The 17532-nt window shown below is 36.5% G+C and overlaps 1 protein-coding gene across 13 annotated transcripts in view; it reads right to left on the reverse strand.

Annotated features, from left to right (window-relative positions):
- The window catches only part of CASK (calcium/calmodulin dependent serine protein kinase), a 348007-nt gene that overhangs the window by 271646 nt on the left and 58829 nt on the right, over window positions 1–17532 (reverse strand). For 7 of the 13 annotated variants that reach the window (XM_032331670.1, XM_032331666.1, XM_032331664.1 and 4 more), the window contains exon 2: window positions 12678–12790. In XM_032331670.1, the coding sequence (XP_032187561.1) occupies window positions 12678–12790 (113 nt within the window). Of the gene's footprint in view, window positions 1–12659; window positions 12791–17532 lie in introns of all 13 variants that reach the window. The other 6 variants (XM_032331663.1, XM_032331668.1, XM_032331662.1 and 3 more) reach the window with 1 other exon arrangement.

Here is a 17532-nt window from a genome sequence, read left to right on the forward strand (position 1 = left end):
CTTCCTGAGAAATTTTATGAATTGTGTAATTTAAAAGCTAGCAAAATGCAGATCTGAAAGGAAATAGGTAGTTACTTTTATGGGGGGGAAAAAGCCCAAAATTATTTAAAACACGAAGCATACTTTAGTCCATATAGTGGAAGAGGGGAAATTTAAAAAGCTGCTTATTTCAGAATAAAAAAAATGAACAGTCCCTCATCTCACAGTTTTTCATAGTGTTATATTTCCTGGATGTGATATTAAGATGAAATTGAATATACAAACCAGAGAGCTCTGAGAGATCTAGTATATAAACATGACAGCCATAACTAAGTCATAGGAGATGGGAAATCCAGCCTAAAAGAGGTTTAGGAGTAAAATGATATGAAAGATTATGGCCAACACACTTTATGTGATATCAAGCCATGTTTACACCTGGAATTATAATGAACAAGTCATTTCAGTTTAACAAATGGCCACATACTTGCAGAAGCAGAGATGGCAAACTTAAGTCTTCTCTGTATTTTTTAAAAGGCAAAACAATAATAAGATGAAAGAAAGTGGGATTTTCTTTTTCCAGAGTTGATCTTCCAACAGTCATGATAAATTGCCTCAGCTCTAGATTCATCAGCACTTACTCACAGAACAGTAACTGCCAACAGGATTTGATTAGCAATTCAATTATAAACTTGACATTTGTAAAATTCAGATCTTATTTTAAATATTGTAGTCCAGAAATGCTTGCCACAATATAGCAAAATGATCTAATCATTAAAAAAGCAGATGGGTTTTTAAAAGTTGACTCTTCAGCCTCGAAACATTCAATACTGTCACAAAAAAGGCCAGGAGGGAAAACAGCCAATGATGTACCATGGAGGCAGTTTGCTAAAATAGCACTCACAATTTATTGCCTAAGGTCTATAGAAATACTTGATTTTTCTATATAAAATGTACATGCTTTAAAAATAAAAAACCTGGGGCATCTGGGTGGCTTATTAGATTGAACATCTGACTCTTGGTTTAGGCTCAGGTCATGATTTCATGGGTCATGGGATCAAGCCCTCCAACAGGCTCTGCACTCAGTGGGGAGTCTGCTGGAGATTCTCTCCCTCTGCCCCTCTTCCCCCCAATTTGTATGCTCTTTATCAGATAAATTTTTTTTAATTAAAAAAATAAAAATAAATATCTTAATGGGAAAACCCCTTCAGCAATATATGTTACCCAGTGAGCCATATAGTAATTAAATGACTACTATGGGTCAGAAGTTATGAAAAGGGAGCATTTTGTTGAAAATTATTCACTAGGTAAAAGATGGTTTCTAGCAGTTTTTCTCAAACTACTCCATGAAATGCAAAACCCTATTGTCCCCATAGAACAACTATTAACAAACATGATTTTTAAAATACTAGCCAAGTTTAAGGATTCCCATCAACCATAAGAGTCTATGACTATTAATATCAGTGCTCAGATAATTGTGACATGATAACTCAAAGTTAAATTAATATTTTTCACATGTCTATGACATGGCACATAAAGGATAATTCATTAATGTTTGAAACAATGGGTCTTTCCATTTCAAATATTTATTGAATTTGATATATTAAATCTGTGGTCAGGATTTAAAAACACATGATCAAGCTCCTCAAGAATCCCATTTTATGGTATTTAATATAGCAAAATAAAACATAAGTATAAGCCTGCAATTTGCTAGATTATTTCTAACCATTTCAATTGCAAAACACAGTGGAAGAAACAGTGACATTAAGAAAATGCAAAGCAAAGAAAAGGTTTTGGCAAACAATTTCTGCATGCAAAAAGAAGAGATGGAGATTTATTAACTAGACCAGTAATTATTCCACATAACGAACATAAATTCACTATGTAAATTAAATCTATTAAATATTCATTTTTTCTGCGGAAAACAAGTGACAGTTTTTGATTATGCGATCAGCTACATTAGTCGGAGTTTGCCTATACAGAACAATTTAGATTATTTGGAAATCAAAACCTGAAGTTAAAATGTTTTCGCCTATATGTCCAAATCTTCATGGGCGAATTATCCATTTTGTGGATGAATGCATTGATTAGGAGGAAATTTTTAAAAGTTATTTATCTTAAAATAATTGTTCATTAATAAAAAGTACAAAAATAGTACAGACATTCTACATACCTTTAAATCAGTTTCCCATGTCGGGGAACAAAATTTGCCACCCCAGAAAGGTTTTTTGGTATGTGGATTATATTAGGCTGCTTGCTTTTAAAAGAAGAAATATCCTGGAGATCATTTTTAACCCTGGACATTTAGGTGGTTTTTGGAAGTAACCACTCTTAGCATATTGATATGGATCCTTCTAGTTCTTTGTGCAGGTTTCTTTCCTAGTTAACATAATACAGAATATTATACTGTGAATTTCTTTCATTTAAATAATAATAAAGGTTGAGGTGGCTCTATGGCTTAGTTGGTTAAAGCACCTGTCTTGTAAATAACAATAAAATTTGGAGACTATTTTATGTCATTTATATTCTCCTAGGCTGGTTATTGTTTTTTAAGATTTAAAAAAAAATATATTTGACAGAGAGAGAGAGAGAGAGAACAAGCAGGGAGAGCAGCAGAGGGAGAGGGAGAAACAGGCTCTGCTCTGAGCAAGGAGGCCGATGTAGGACTGGATCCCAGGACCCTGGGATCAAGACCTGAGCTGAAGGCAGATGCTTAACTGACTGAGCCACCCAGGCGCTCCTAGGCTGATTATTTTTAAGAAACAGAAGACTTAACAAGTTTGTTTTATCTTTTTTTTTTTTTTTTTGCCTTCTCTCTAAATGGTCTTTAAAAAAAAATTAGAGGACCTGCTCCATGAGAAAGCTGTCACCATAGATAACTACAGGATAATATGAACTAGGTACGGTAGACAGCAACCTATTCCACTGTTTCTAGATGACCCAGCAAACATTTGCTTACCAAACACTTACTCTTTCCATTCTTCCTGTGAATTGCCTTCCTCCGCTTTGAAGTACCAGATTCATATCCCCTTTTCCTTAAGTCTAGAATGACATATATACCTCATTTTGCCTGTCTTTGAAATCTCATGTTTATGCAGATTTCCTGTACATAGGTAATTAAACTTGATATTCCCCTGTTAATCTGTCTCATGTCAACATAATTCACAGAGCAACTGGAGGAAATCTTAAGGGTATCGGAAAATTTTTCCTCCCCAGGACGTCTGATGTTAATACCTTCTGTAACTTACTATAGTACAGGGTCAACACCAGGAGGCTGACGGTACAATCGAGAGACCTTATTCAGATTCCACCAGTTTCACATGGACCTGTGCGTATGTAGAGCTATTCAATTTTATCACCATGTGTAAGTTCATGTAGTCACTATCACGACAGAAGTAAAGAAATGTTCACAAAGATCCCCCGCAACGATCCTAACATACTAGCCCTTCAGAGTCATACCTGCCTCCCCTTCTCTCATGCTTCTCACAAAAACTTTGTGATCCTTAGTACTTGACAATCACTAATCTGTTGTCCAGTTGTATAATTTTATTACTTCAAAACGTATATAAAGGAAATCATATGGTATATCAACTTTTAGAAAGTTTTTTTTTAAACATAGCATAATTCCCTTGAGATCTACCCAAGTAGTTGCATGCATCAACAGGTTTTGTGGGGTTTTTTTGGTTTTTTTTTTTGCTATATAGTCATTCCATGGTATGGATGTAACTCAATTTGTTTAACCATTTATCCACTGGAGGATATTTTAGTTCTTTCTAAATTTTACCCATTTCAAATAGAACTGCTATGAAAACTTGGTTGCAGGTCTTCGTGTGAACATAGGTTTTCCTTTCTCTGAGATGTACACTTCCCTGGAGTACAACTGTTGAATTGTTCAGTAAGTCTATATTTAGTTTTTCAAAGAAATTGTTAGACTATTTTCCAGAGTGACTTTATCCTGTATATTTCCATCAACAATGTATAAAATATCCAGTTTCTCCACATTTTTGCCAGGACACAGTATTATTTTTTATTACAACTGTTGTAATATCTTGTTGTGGTTTAAATTTGTATTTCCCTAATAACTAAAGATGTTGAACATTATTTGCACGTGCTTGGTACAAACTTGTACAATCCATTTCTGGAAAAAGTTCATATTTTTTACCTGGGTAGTTGGAAAATGTTCATGTTTTTACTGGATAATTGGATTTTTAAAAATTAATTTATTTTACTGTTGGATTTCTTCTCGTTATCTTTATTTTTTTTAATTTTAAATATTTTATTTTTAAACTGCTATAAATGCTTTGTACATTTCAACATAAAGTCCCCATAACAGAAACGTAACAAAATGGGAATGGTTGTGAAAGGGTTAAAGTGGCATAAATTCACCAAACAAGCATCGAACTACACATTTTCAGAGGTAGATTACTTTTAAAGTTGAGAACAAAAAACAACATGAATAAAACCAAGCCATTTTCCACCAACTTAGTCATCAATTAAGGGGAAGGCATAGAATGCAGAGAGAAGCAACACTTAACATCCACTTAGGACAAGGCCAGTTTGGGGGCTTTTTGCTCTCTTTTAGAGATGGAAGTGTAAAACCTGGCATGTAAGTTCATTTATATTTACGTGTGCACATACATCTATAGAGGCCTACGGTGCATCCTAGCTGCAGATATATTGCTACATAGTCTCCGATAATAGTTATAAATTAGTGCCAGATAATCATCGGAGAGGATAACATCCATCTGGATATATGAACATGACAGTGGAAGAAGTATTTTAAAAAAAAAGTCCATATCCAATCTGGTTTCCTCTCCATTATGCTGGCAATCTGCTTGTGATATAAATTTAAAAAACAAAAACAAACAAACAAAAAGAACCAATATGCTGAGAGAAGCTAAACGCCTCTCTGTAGAGAATTCATTTAAAAGAAAGGCATCAAGATCTGGTGTGTGACCAAGACATTTTAGAGTGAGTGCGTCAGAATTTGTCATCCCTGAAATCTACAGAGAACAATCATAAACCACAACTTGCTCTGCAAAGTTAAGTTCCAATCATTCCCTTCTCTGTTGTGTGCCAAGACCTAGGGCTGTGCTTAGATCTGAGCCCCCAGTGCCGTGGCCACATGCCCTCCTCCTGGTACCCCGATCGCCTGGAAGCCCAGCGCACGTGCCTGGGCTCTGGCAAAGCGGTATAGATTGTACATTTGGTGTCATGTCTAAGAGATCCATAGCCTAGGTCCTGATGATTTTCTGGTAATTTTCTTTTCAAAGTTACATAATTTTATGTTTTACCTTCAAATCTAGGATATGCTTGGAGGTAATTTTTATATAAAATGTTAGATTTAGACTGACGTTCAATTTTTGCCCAATGAATGCCCAATTGTTCTATTACCATTTGTTAAGTGACACTATTCTTGTGGCACCTCGGTGGCTCAGTCAGTTAGGCCTTGGACTCTCGGTTTCAGTTCAGACCATGATCTCAAGGTTGTACTGAGGACCACACTGGACTTCATGCTCAGCTGGGGGTTCTGCTTGTGATTATTTCCCCTTCCCTTTCCCTCTGCTCCTTACCCCACTCACTCATTCTCTAAAATAAAATCTTTAAAAAATTATTCTTCCCTCATTGAATTGGGTTTGAACCACTGTCAGAAATCAGTTGGCTGTACAGGTGTAGGGCTACTTCTGAGCAATCTAATCTGTTCCATTGATCGCAGTCTAGTCCTCTGCCAGCACCACACTGTATTAATACCTACAGCTATATAAATCTTAACAAATGGGGTGGAATGATTTCTCCTGCTTTATTACAGCTTTTGAAAATTGTTTTCTCTGTTCTTATTCTTTTTGCCTTTCCATATATAGCCCAGGATAAGCTTTCCACACCCACAACAAATACTCCTGGGAATTTAACTGGAATTGGAGCAAATCCATAGATAAATCTGGGAAGAAATGACATCTTCACTTCGTTGAATCATCCAAACCATGAAGAAAGTATATCTCTCCATTTATTTAGATCTTGGAGTTCCTTCATCAGAGATTTATAGTTTTTACAAGGCTTAGAGGTATTTTGTGGGATTTATACCTAAGAATTTCATTTTGTTTTGGGCAACTGCAAATAGCACCCTGTTTTTAACTGTGGTATCTAAGTGTTCTTTATCAAGTATATAGAAAAACAAATATAATTGGTTTGGGTCTGTTCATTTTACGTGGTTGATGAACTCACTTATTAGTTCTGGAAGTTTTGTTGTAGATCCTTGGGATTTGGTACATAGGCTTCTGCGTCTTCCTTTCCCTGCCTTATTGTGATGGCTTCCAGCACGAGGCTGAACAAGAATGGTAAGCATGAACAGCCTTGCCTTGTTCCCATTCTGAGAAGAAAAGCATTTTGAGTAAATTTTTGTGGAAAAAAAGTAAGGTCTTTGTCCAGATGTCCAGTTGTACTAGCACTACTTGTTGAAAAGAACATCCTTTCACCACTGCCTTTGTTACTTAAAGATCAGCTGGCCATATTTGTGTGTATGTATTTCCAGGCTCTCTTTTCTACTGATTTGTTTTTTCTTTCATACATACTACACTGTCTTGATTATTCAACTCTAAATTAAGTACTGGAGTAAAGTCAGTCCACCAACTTTGTTCTTGGCTGCTTTAAGCAGTGATCTCTTATATCAGGAAAAAAAAGTTGAAATCAAAAATACATGTGTGCTGTCTTTCATGTTCACATATGCAATTACTTTTACTGGTACTTGTAGTTTGTTACTAACCAGTGTTTTCTTTTGAGCCTAAAGGACTACTTTTACTATTTCTTGTAGGCCAGGTTTGCTAGTGACGAATTTTCTCAGTTTTATCTGAGAAAGTCTTGAACCTTCATTTGTGAGCTATTATTTTCCTGGATATGGAATTCTTGGTAGACCATCTCTTTCATCACTTTGAATAAGTTACCCTCTTGTCTTCTAGTCTCCATGGTTTCTGACAAGAGGTCTGCTCTTAACCTCATTAAGGATCCCTTGTACATGACGAGTTACTTCTGTCACTTTGACAGTTTGATTCTGAAATATCTTTGAGTTTACCCTACTTGGAGTTGGAGTTGCTTGGGTTTTTTGAGTGTGTAGATTTAGATCTTTCACATCTGAGAAAATTTTGGTCATTGCTTCTTCAAATATTCTCTCCCTTTCTCTCCTCTCCTTCTGGGACTCCAGTTATACATATGTTCACGTGCTTGATGGTGTCCTACAGGTCTCTGAGGCTCTTGTAATTTTGCTCAACCTTTTTTTCTTTCTGTTCCTCAGCCTAAATAATCTTAATGGACCCATCCTCAAGACTGCTAACTCTGTTGTCTGCTCAAATCTTCCATTGAGTCCCTCCAGTAAAACAGTTTTGGTTTTTTGCACTTTTCTACTCCAGAATTCCTATTTGGGTCTCTTTTTAATTTCTCTTTATTGATAGTTTCTATTTGGTGAAATTATTCTTATTCTCCTTTAGTTTTTTTAGACAGTTTTATTTCTTTGAACACATTTAAGATAGAGGATTTAAACTCTTTTTCTAGGGGGCACCTGGATGGCTCAGTTGGTAAAGCATCTGTCTTCAGCTCAGGACATGATCCCAGGGTCCTGGGATTGAGCCCTGCATCAGGCTCCCTTCTCAGCAGGGAGCCTGCTTCTCCCTCTCTCTGTTGCTTCCCCTGCTTGTGTGCTCTCTCATTCTGTAAAATAAATAAAATCTTAAAAAAATAAGCTATTTTTTCAGTAAGTCCAACAATTCAGTTTGCTCTATTGATTATTTCTATTGATTGCTTTTTTTCTCATTAATGAGCCCTACTTTGTTTCTTTGTATGTCTCAATTTTTTGTTGTTGTTGAAAACTAGGTGTCTTAAATAATGTGTCAACTTTGGAAGTTAGACTCTCCCTTCCTCTAGGTTTTGCTGTTACTGTGGCAGTTTCTGTTCTTACTTGTTTGGTTAAGTTTTTGGAATAAATTCTGTAAAGTCGGCAATCTTTGTTGTGTGTGGCCACTAAGTCTCTGCTTGGTTGGTTTGGTTGTTGCTCAGGCAGAGGCTCCGTATGCATTGGGGCATACTTTCAACCCTCAGGGAGTTGACAACTCTGCCTTAGCATTCAATTCCTACTGGCAAAGCCTCAAAGTTGGTCAGAGTTCAGAGCTTAAGGCCTTGTTAGGTCTTTTCTGGGCATGTACACAGTCCTATGTATGTGCATGGCTTCCTTGATTTCCAAAGATATGTTTGTTTTTTTCAGAGCTCCTACAGACCTCTCAATATCCAGTTTTTCTTTTTAAGCTTTTAGGTTAGCTTTTTGTTTGCCCCAACTGTTACTCTACGACTTCAGGTAGCTATGAAATTAAACTGCCTTTAAAAATTTTCAACAAATGCCCCCAGGCAAAAGTTATTTTGCAGAAGGCAGTCTCTGAGTCAGACCAAATAAAGAGTGGTGTCCCTTCGAGGGAACTACCAGACAGGTCAGATAATGACAGTTTCATAGGCATGAGGCTTTCAAGGAACTTCATCCCTGTTCTGCCTCCTTTGGAGGACTACCTCCTGGTTTGCACCATAATTGTGAACTCTTTTTTTCAGGGTTACCATGGGACTAGAGAGAGGAAGGTGGGAATGAGGTAAGGTAAAATGCCACAAAGCTCACTGTTCTTAGCAAGAATCAGTGGTTTTTCCTGAATAAATTCTTCCTGCATAGCTGCAAACCTTTGGTTAATTTCCAGAGTTCTGAAAAAGTTGATTCTATTTTTGCCAGTTTTCCCCTTGCTTTTATGGAGAGAACTGTCAAAGGCCCTTACTCCTCCAATTTTGCTGACATCATCTGCTATCTGGGACTTTCAGAATGAGATATTCTTAAAGGCTAGGTAAATTGGGACCCAATCTATATTCTTTCTAGAAGACAATCTTCTTCCAAAATAAAAACTGCCTTTTTAAACTTTTAAAATTGAATCATAAAGAACTGAGTCCCTTCAAGATTTCAGAACTGTCAATTCAATTTCCATTTCTATATATCTTATGTTCCTTAAAATTTCCTTATAACAATTGCTAAAGTTAATTTTGATACCTATTTTTAAAACAAAAAAGTCAAATTTAATTAGTGGTTTAGTAGGGATAAAGAGATATAAGAGATAAAATGTGCACTCATTAAAAGCTTTAAGATATTCATCAAGGAATTTCATTAATGGAGGCTGTGTATGTATGTATGAAAATATCCTCTGATCAGAAGTAATATCCTAATATAAATTCAGCCAGCTTTCATTTAATAAAAACTTGCTATTCGTCTCATGTTCATAGGCATCAATTTCATTTTTTCATACATGTGAAAGAAGAAATTCAACCAGTTACGAATAATATGTCTTTTTAGGAATCTAATAAAAGCTACGGATTTCCTTCCTAAGAAAATGAACATGTATTTATAATTGAGCTTACAATTTAAAGGGTTCTTGGATATCCTATAACCTGTAAATTAAGAACCGCTACTGAAAAAAAATAGATTTTAATGGGAAAAATAGAAAACAGATATTCAAATAATTACATCTCCAGTGGAGCATCAAGAATTTAGAATATTAAAACATAAAAGTGGTCTCAAACTAATACATAGTATTTCATTTCAAAAGCTGCTTTGTAAATTATGTATTTAGGATTTATTACATGTTCTTATTAAAACAATGGTTGAAGACTCTTTAACTGTAAGCCTCTTAAAAGTAGGTGCTCTTGGGCACCTGGGTGGCTCAGTTGGTTAAGCAACTGCCTTCCGCTCAGGTCATGATCCGGGAGTCCCCGAATCGAGTCCCATGTCAGGCTCCCAGCTCCATGGGGAGTCTATTATTCCCTCTGACCTTTTCCCCTCTCATGCTATCTCTCATTCTCTCTCTCAAATAAATAAAGAAAATCTTTAAAAGTGGGTGCTCTTTGTATATGTCTTCATATTATAATAATCTGTCGAAGTAAAGAGCATATGTTAGGACCTCAGGTAACCCTTTACAAAACCCATTTTACTCAATAAAGTGTTTGAATACAAATGCCCTAAAACAGGAAAAAATATTGAGGCAATGACAAGGCCAAATAAACCACAAAGACAAAAATTAAAAAATAAAATGGAAGTGATGAATCACTGAATTCTACTCTAAAACAATACTACACTATATGTCAACTAAGCAAAATTTAAATAAAAAATAAATTTAAAAAGTGGAAAAAGAATAAAGAATAAAACAGATTTTAAATTATGTATCGCTTGAGAGGCCTAATTAGAAGAGAATGTAACAGTAAATACAGCTATTTCTAGATATTTAAACTTATGGATGTCTTTTTACTGTGTTAAATTTCACTTCATAATATGTTTTTTCTTAATATAGCATCTCCTACACTTAGCCATGAATGAGGTCATATTTGGACCCTAAAAGTTAGTAAATGGACTGGAAGGGCAAAAGGGTTAAGATGTTTTGCCGTCAGTGACTGGAAACAAGTTAACAGACATTGGGAAGGGGAAATTAGCCAGAGATTTTATAAATAAAATATTTATTATATATATCTTAAGATGTGTCCAGGTTAAAGTAAGATAGTGTAAGCATGAACAGTAAGAGGATATGGGAGCACCCCTGGAGGGAAGGAAGGGCAGAAAGGAAGGGGGAAAGAAAGAAAGAAAGAAAGAAAGAAAGAGAAGGAAAGAAAGGAAAGGTGGGTGAGTAATGGAGATGGAATTTTGATTTTGCTTCTTCGTCACTGTGCCGAGGAAGACAGGAAAACTACATTTCGGGGCCATAAATATAAAGGACAAATGGCACATTCTCATTTGAGTAGCAATGAACTCTTATCAGAACTAGATAAAATCATAAGTAATAATCAGAATTCAACTGGTATCATTTACTATCTATAGGATGTGGCCCTTCTATAGGATAAATGAAATGACCTGGCCTTGTCTTCAGAACTGGACTTGAAGACGTTTATATAGCAAAAGCAATGCCAAAACAATGAAGGAATGAACTACAATTTCAGTGACAGGCTCCCATATATTAGGTAAAGACAAGACAAACTCAGAGACATGGATTACATCCCAACCCTCCCCGTCCCACCCCCACCTCTTTTTTGTTAAGTTTGGCATTTGACTCCCTAACTAGGTGAAAATGGGGAAAAAAAAAAAAAAAAAGGTTCAGCCTGGAAGCTGGAGTCTATAGTGCCAGAGATCCCTTGCTGAAGAAATCTGTCAATAAACAATCTCAGCAAACTGAGAAAGTAATCAATTGCCTCCCTAAAAATGTCTTTAGCCTGAAGAGATTCAGAATTAGATATAACAATGAGCTAAATCAATATAAAATTGGTATATTGAGTAACTGATTTAGACTTGTGATTTTAAACTAGACTCTAACCATATCAACAGTAACAAAACATTAAGAGAAAGATTGAACACATGTATAGGTTTAATAAACTATGTTCAAGACCTAGGAAGGTTTTATTCATTGACAACTGAGGTAAACAAAATCACATACAGTATATTAAACTTAAATCCAGCTAAGTTTTAGGAAACATAATTAAGTTGCAAAGCCTGCTTGGAAGTAAATTTTAAATTCTGCTAAATTCATAAAATAATTCATATTAAAAAGTAATAATAGCCAATTCCAGAGAATGAAACCATGAGATCTAAAACCTCTGAATCTTACCATAACATTTTAAGGATTAAAGCACTTAAAAAAATCAGTGCTTTTTGTGAGTAACAACTTCTAAGACTCTTCTATAATCAGTATATGGATAATAATAATAATAATAATAATAATTCAAAGGGTTAAAAAAGTATTTAAAAGCAGGGATCCTGAAAAAAGATCTACAGAAACAGATTAACTTGGAGCACACGGAAGGTGGGATTCTACTTTCCAAAGTCAGGATAACTGGATAAAATATAAATAGGCTACTCTGCCTTAGGTTTTCCAACTTCAGTGACCAATTGCATTGTTCCTGGGTGGGGGAGACTGTAGGAGGGTAGCTTTTACTGCACTGTTAAATAGCCTGTATTTGGAAGACAGGCTAATTAGAAAAATAAATACAATCAATTGTGCCAGCTGAAGTAGGAGCACACTGGAACTGTGGCCAGGTGAAGCAAGGATGATATAAAAAATAACTATATAAAAAATAAGTAACTTTAAAATGTTTACCTATTGTTTAAAAACATTTACATATAAATATTATTAACCATATCAATGTCTTAAAACCAAAGTTTAAGTCCTGCACATCATAACCGTACTGATCTTTCCAATTTTCACATATGCACTCTAAGTGACTTAAGCCAAATGGGATATAGGAGCCTTTAGTAAGTTACGGATTTGGAGGGAATTCATCCTAGTTTCTTTTGAACTGCAATGATCACATCTTTGCCATTATTTCCCCTCCCTCCCTTCCCATCCCATCTTCCATACCACAGGACTCAAAATTAGACCTTATAAATAGATATCTAGATTTCACTTCTTCCTAGTCAAAAACAATAGGCCTAGAGCAATGTGTTTCTATAACTGTAAATTACTCTAGCTATCTTTCAAATACCATGTTGTAAAACTGACAAACTAGAATGAAATTTAAACTGTCTCCACCCACTTCCCACTACATTAAACCCACCACTTCCCCACCCCCAGATGAAAGTTAGGTTGATAAATGGATTTTGGAGATGAAATAAAGCCAGACATCAAATAACTTACTTGAAATCCATCTCTTACCTTCTGTACTTAACCCTGGACTTGATGTGAACTTGGCTACATCAACAATTTTTACAGCAAATTGCTGCCCAGTTTCTCTGTTGATACATCGTCGTACAACACTGAAGGGACCCCTTTAAAAAAGAAAAAGGCCAAGTTTAATTCATTGCTTTTAATTAATGTCCCCATCAACATCTTACTGATGTTTCAGTGTCTACTATGGCTGTAGTTTAGGATCAAATTTAAGTACAACAATTTTGAACATGTTTTTCTACAATCCATGAGGTAAATAATTCATGTTATTAAACCAGAATAGAAAGCAAATCTGTATTTAAAAATGACTTATGAAAATTCTTATTATTCTTATACTCAAGGCAAATAATTTTTGTAATATTCTACATATATTATCAACATCTTAGAGTAAGAAATCACAGTGGCAGTACACACAGCTTTTACCTTTTGAAGCAGTAACTGAAGTCATTCTTGACCCCTTCCACTTTCACCTCACCTACTACCTACCCAATCTTCATTAACAAGGCCACTGACTTTCTCTCAACTCTCTCTCAATCCTCTCCACCTCTCTCCATGTAACATACCCAGATCTAAGCTACTACCATCTTCTACCAGGACTGCTGAATAACTTGCTTCTCCCACTCATTCTTGAAGTCATGTTTTAAAAATGGAAATCTGATCTTATATTTCTGCTCAAAATCCCACAGGAAAGAAGGTATTTTCAATGCACATATTTAGCTAAGAACCAAAACACATAAATAATTCCAAATAGGAAAATATACCCCAGTAAAGTCTGGCCAAAATACTCGAAGAGGCACTTCACAAAGAGAAAGCCCTGCATGATTTTGCCTCCAAGAGCCTCTCCAGTCTCACAAGACATGACAGAGAAATCCATCTTCCTTAAGTTTCAAATTGGAATTGTTCTAAATTACCATAGAAAAGGAAGTACTTTCTGCCAGAAGAGCCACTGGGCTACTCATCTGAGTCACCCAGCTCTCTCCCTAAACTGGTGGCTTTTAATACTGGCCATAAAATTGAATCAACTGGGATGATTGATTAAAACACCAATGCCCAGGCCCATGCATTACATACACACACACATGAGTACACACAGTTCCTTGCAATTAATAGTTATCAAGTAAGTACCTGAACCAAAGATAATCCAAAGATTGAATTGTATATGGACATGCTTGAATTGACTACTGAATAATACAGAACACAATAGCAATATACTGTAGCAATTTATCTGAAAGCAAGTTTAAGTCATTAAATACATGTACATGTATACACAGGTATATCCCTCCCACCAGGAAAAGTAACACCCTCATTAGCTTTTACAGGTAAAAACAGTACATGTGGATGCCCATGGTCAATCAGCAGGTAAGTTCTTCATTTACATTGGGGCACTTGTGATCCTGCTTGCCTTAAAAGAGTTTGTCTTTCTCTCAATTAGGGGACAAGAAAAAAAAAAATAACCTAACCCAGACTTAAACATTTCTCTAACATCATATGAATTAGTTGATTTCACTGTGCCATCATCTGGACATCTATTACACCACAGCCTCAAATCTCTCTCTTCAAGCAACCTAACAAAGCTCAACTGGAAGGAAGAAAAGTGGTAATAATGTGCCTTTCAGAACTCTGAAGAAAGAGGACCTTTTCAAAAACCACTCCAAACTGCTCAAAGATTTTGCTCTAAGAGAAGACAATACAACAAAGTGAGGCAGGACTCCCACAAACGTTTTCATTCTCAATCTGGATGCCTTACTTGTGACTACTTATCCTGACAACAGCAAGCAATTTCAGGAAATGCTTATTGTAATTTGTTTTTGTCCATATATAAGCCCTTGGGATTCTATTTATATATACATTCCTATAGTGTGCTTCAATTCACTACATCTTTTAGAAAATTTCAAAGATCCATATGCAGGATTATTTGTGGACAATAGAGTCAATTTTTAACTTTTTCCTGTTTGATGTAAGGTGAGGAAGAAAAGCATAGTGTCTCTCCCTGCCCTTTTAGTAATAGTAAAATGAAGAAAGCTACAGAAAAAGGAGAGAAAAGGGAATTTGGGGGTGGGGGGGAGAGGCATTTAAGTCTATGAATAAAAGTCAAACCCAATCCTCAATTCTTTAGGCTAATTCTATAATGTGAAGCAAGGAAAAAGAGTTTATTAAGTACTGATGACCTGAAGACAGGTCAAAAAGTAAGGTGTTTCAATGGCACCCAAGAAGTTAGCAAAAGTGAATCAAATTTAGTACACAAAAAGACACTGAAATATACCTTAAGTTTTTCTTATGATTTAATCCATCAACCAGATACTCAGTGGAAATTGATAAAAATTTAAAGGAGTATACAGGATTTGAGTACCATTATTTGGTTGATAGGTTGAAAATGGGCAAGTAATACTCTGAATATTCTGGCTTGGTTTCCCATCTTCAAAAAAGAGGGTGTAATAAAGTATGTGTAGTACAGTAATTGTTTTACATTTATTATACTTGAATGATATTTTAAGGAACAGCAAAAATTCAGAGGGCCTAAGTCTGGCCATTCATCTGGCCAAAACTCTTCCATGCTTGAAATTTCACCCATACGTGGTTTTTTTTCCGGGGGAGGGGGGTATCCTATGGTACAGATAGTTCTCGAGTATTTATGTGGAGGAAAATATTGACAGATAGTAGTAAGCCACCATCATAAGCTATTATCTTTCTCTTATTTCTACTAATTCTGGCCAGCATGTTAATCAAGATGAAATAAGATAATTGATAGCACTTCAGATTTGATAAAATAGATGTTCTCTCTTCAACTTTTATTTATTTTTTTTAAAGATTTTATTTATTTATTTGACAGAGAGAGATCACAAGTAGGCAGAGAGGCAGGCAGAGAGAGAGGAAGGGAAGCAGGCTCCCTGCTGAGCAGAGAGCCCGATGCGGGACTCGATCCCAGCACCCTGAGATCATGACCTGAGCCGAAGGCAGCGGCTTAACCCACTGAGCCACCCAGGCGCCCAATCTTCAACTTTTAGAATAATGATTTTCGATTAGGATTGTGGCAGAAAGTTCCATCTGAGGCAGGTGGCATCTTGCAGAATTCTGTTTATTTTTTTTTTAAGATTTTATTTATTTGATGGAGAGAGAGAGAGAGAGAGAGAGATCACAAGTAGGCAGAGAGGCAGGCAAAGAGAAAGGGGGAAGCAGGCTCCCCACTGAGCAGAGAACCTGATGTGGGGCTCGATCCCAGGACTCTTGAGACTAGGACCTGAGCCGAAGGCAGAGGCTTAACCCACTGAGCCACCCAGGTGCCCTAGAATTCTGTTTTTAAGTAAAAGGTCAATGAAACCAGAATATGTTGCAAGTGAATAAATATTGTTGGACCTTGGCCTATGGTTCTGAAAAGAATGCAGCTGTGTCTCTATGCAGTCAGAGAGTCATCTGGTATTCATTTATGTGAAAAAAGGTTAAGTCTAGGAAATGAGCAATTAAAAAAAAGATTTATTTATTATTTGAGAGAGAAAAAGAAAGAAGAGGGAGAGAGAGAGAATCCTTAAGTAGACTCCTTGCTGAGCAGGGAGCTCAACACAGGGCCCTGAGTATCAGGAACTGCGCTAAAATCAAGAGTCGGATGCTTAACCAAATGAGTCACCAAGGCGCTCTGGAAATGAACAATTTTGATACCAAAAGTAAATACATCAAAAAAGGACACTAGAATTAAGGTTGAAATCAAGCTAGAATATGGCATATTGGTTTCCAGGATAACAGATTTAACACAATGCATCTAATTCATCTTCCTCCCCAGACCCCACTAAAATGATACCAAAGGGGCTATCACTTTTGAAACTAGAAGCGACAGTAGTAATACTCAAATTTGGGAAGCAAAAAAGCAGTGGTGGAGTAGTGGTAACTGACTTAGTAGAGTCAGGAAAGCTGAAGTGCAAAGAGAAAATAAAGCAAGTTCATAAACCAAACACATTCTATACTCCAGAATCCTCAAGAAACTCTTGAACTGGCTGCACCAGATAACCCTGGAACTAGAAGGTGGGGCTAAAAGAAGAGGTTTGAAAGAAATCTCTAGAGCAGCAGTTAGAGCCCGAGGCCCCCTCCATACCCACACTCCATCCCACCGTGCAAAGGCCCTACCGTCATTTTATCAGAGACCCGCTCTACAGAGGGTAAAACATAGGGTCTGAGAACTGGGGCACAAGGCAGTTGAGGAAGTGGGTAAGAGTAAATGGAAAGCTACGGGATTGAGTGATCACACACAAACTGAATACAGACAGCCCCACCTCTTTTCTCCTTAACAGGGGGTTGTAAGAAGCTACAGCTTTAGCCTTCAGGCAGGAGGAGAAAAGATTTTCTGTTGTGTACCTGACCAGGCCAGAAGGAAAGACCTATAGATAATGACTTGAATTGCTCAACAAGCCCCACCCACAAGTTCAGAGCTGTCAGTCAGCTTTCAGCCCCCCTATTGCAGGATTTCCAACCTCATCACTACTGACATTTTGAAAGTCTGGATAGGTCTTTACTGGGCAAGGATATCCTCTGCATTGCAGGATGCTTAACAGCAATCCAGGCAGCACCCCCGACCAAGTTCTGACATCCAAAAATGTCTCCAGACATTGTCCTATGTCCCCTGGGTGGGGGTAAAAACTGGCTCCAGCTGAGAACCACTGCTCTATTCCTAGTCATAAGTACACCTCCAAACTTCCAAGATATCTGGAGAATAGTCTGTAATTTGGAAGATAGAGGTCACAAAACAGAAAGAGCAACCTAAAGGAAAAAAGACTAAACAAACAAAAAAACCCTTCAGACTACCATGAATATCCTCAGAAAGCTATTATAACTATGAAACAAAAACAGAACTTTC

This window comes from Mustela erminea, chromosome X, assembly GCF_009829155.1.
Source record: "Mustela erminea isolate mMusErm1 chromosome X, mMusErm1.Pri, whole genome shotgun sequence".
Lineage (NCBI taxonomy): Eukaryota > Metazoa > Chordata > Mammalia > Carnivora > Mustelidae > Mustela > Mustela erminea.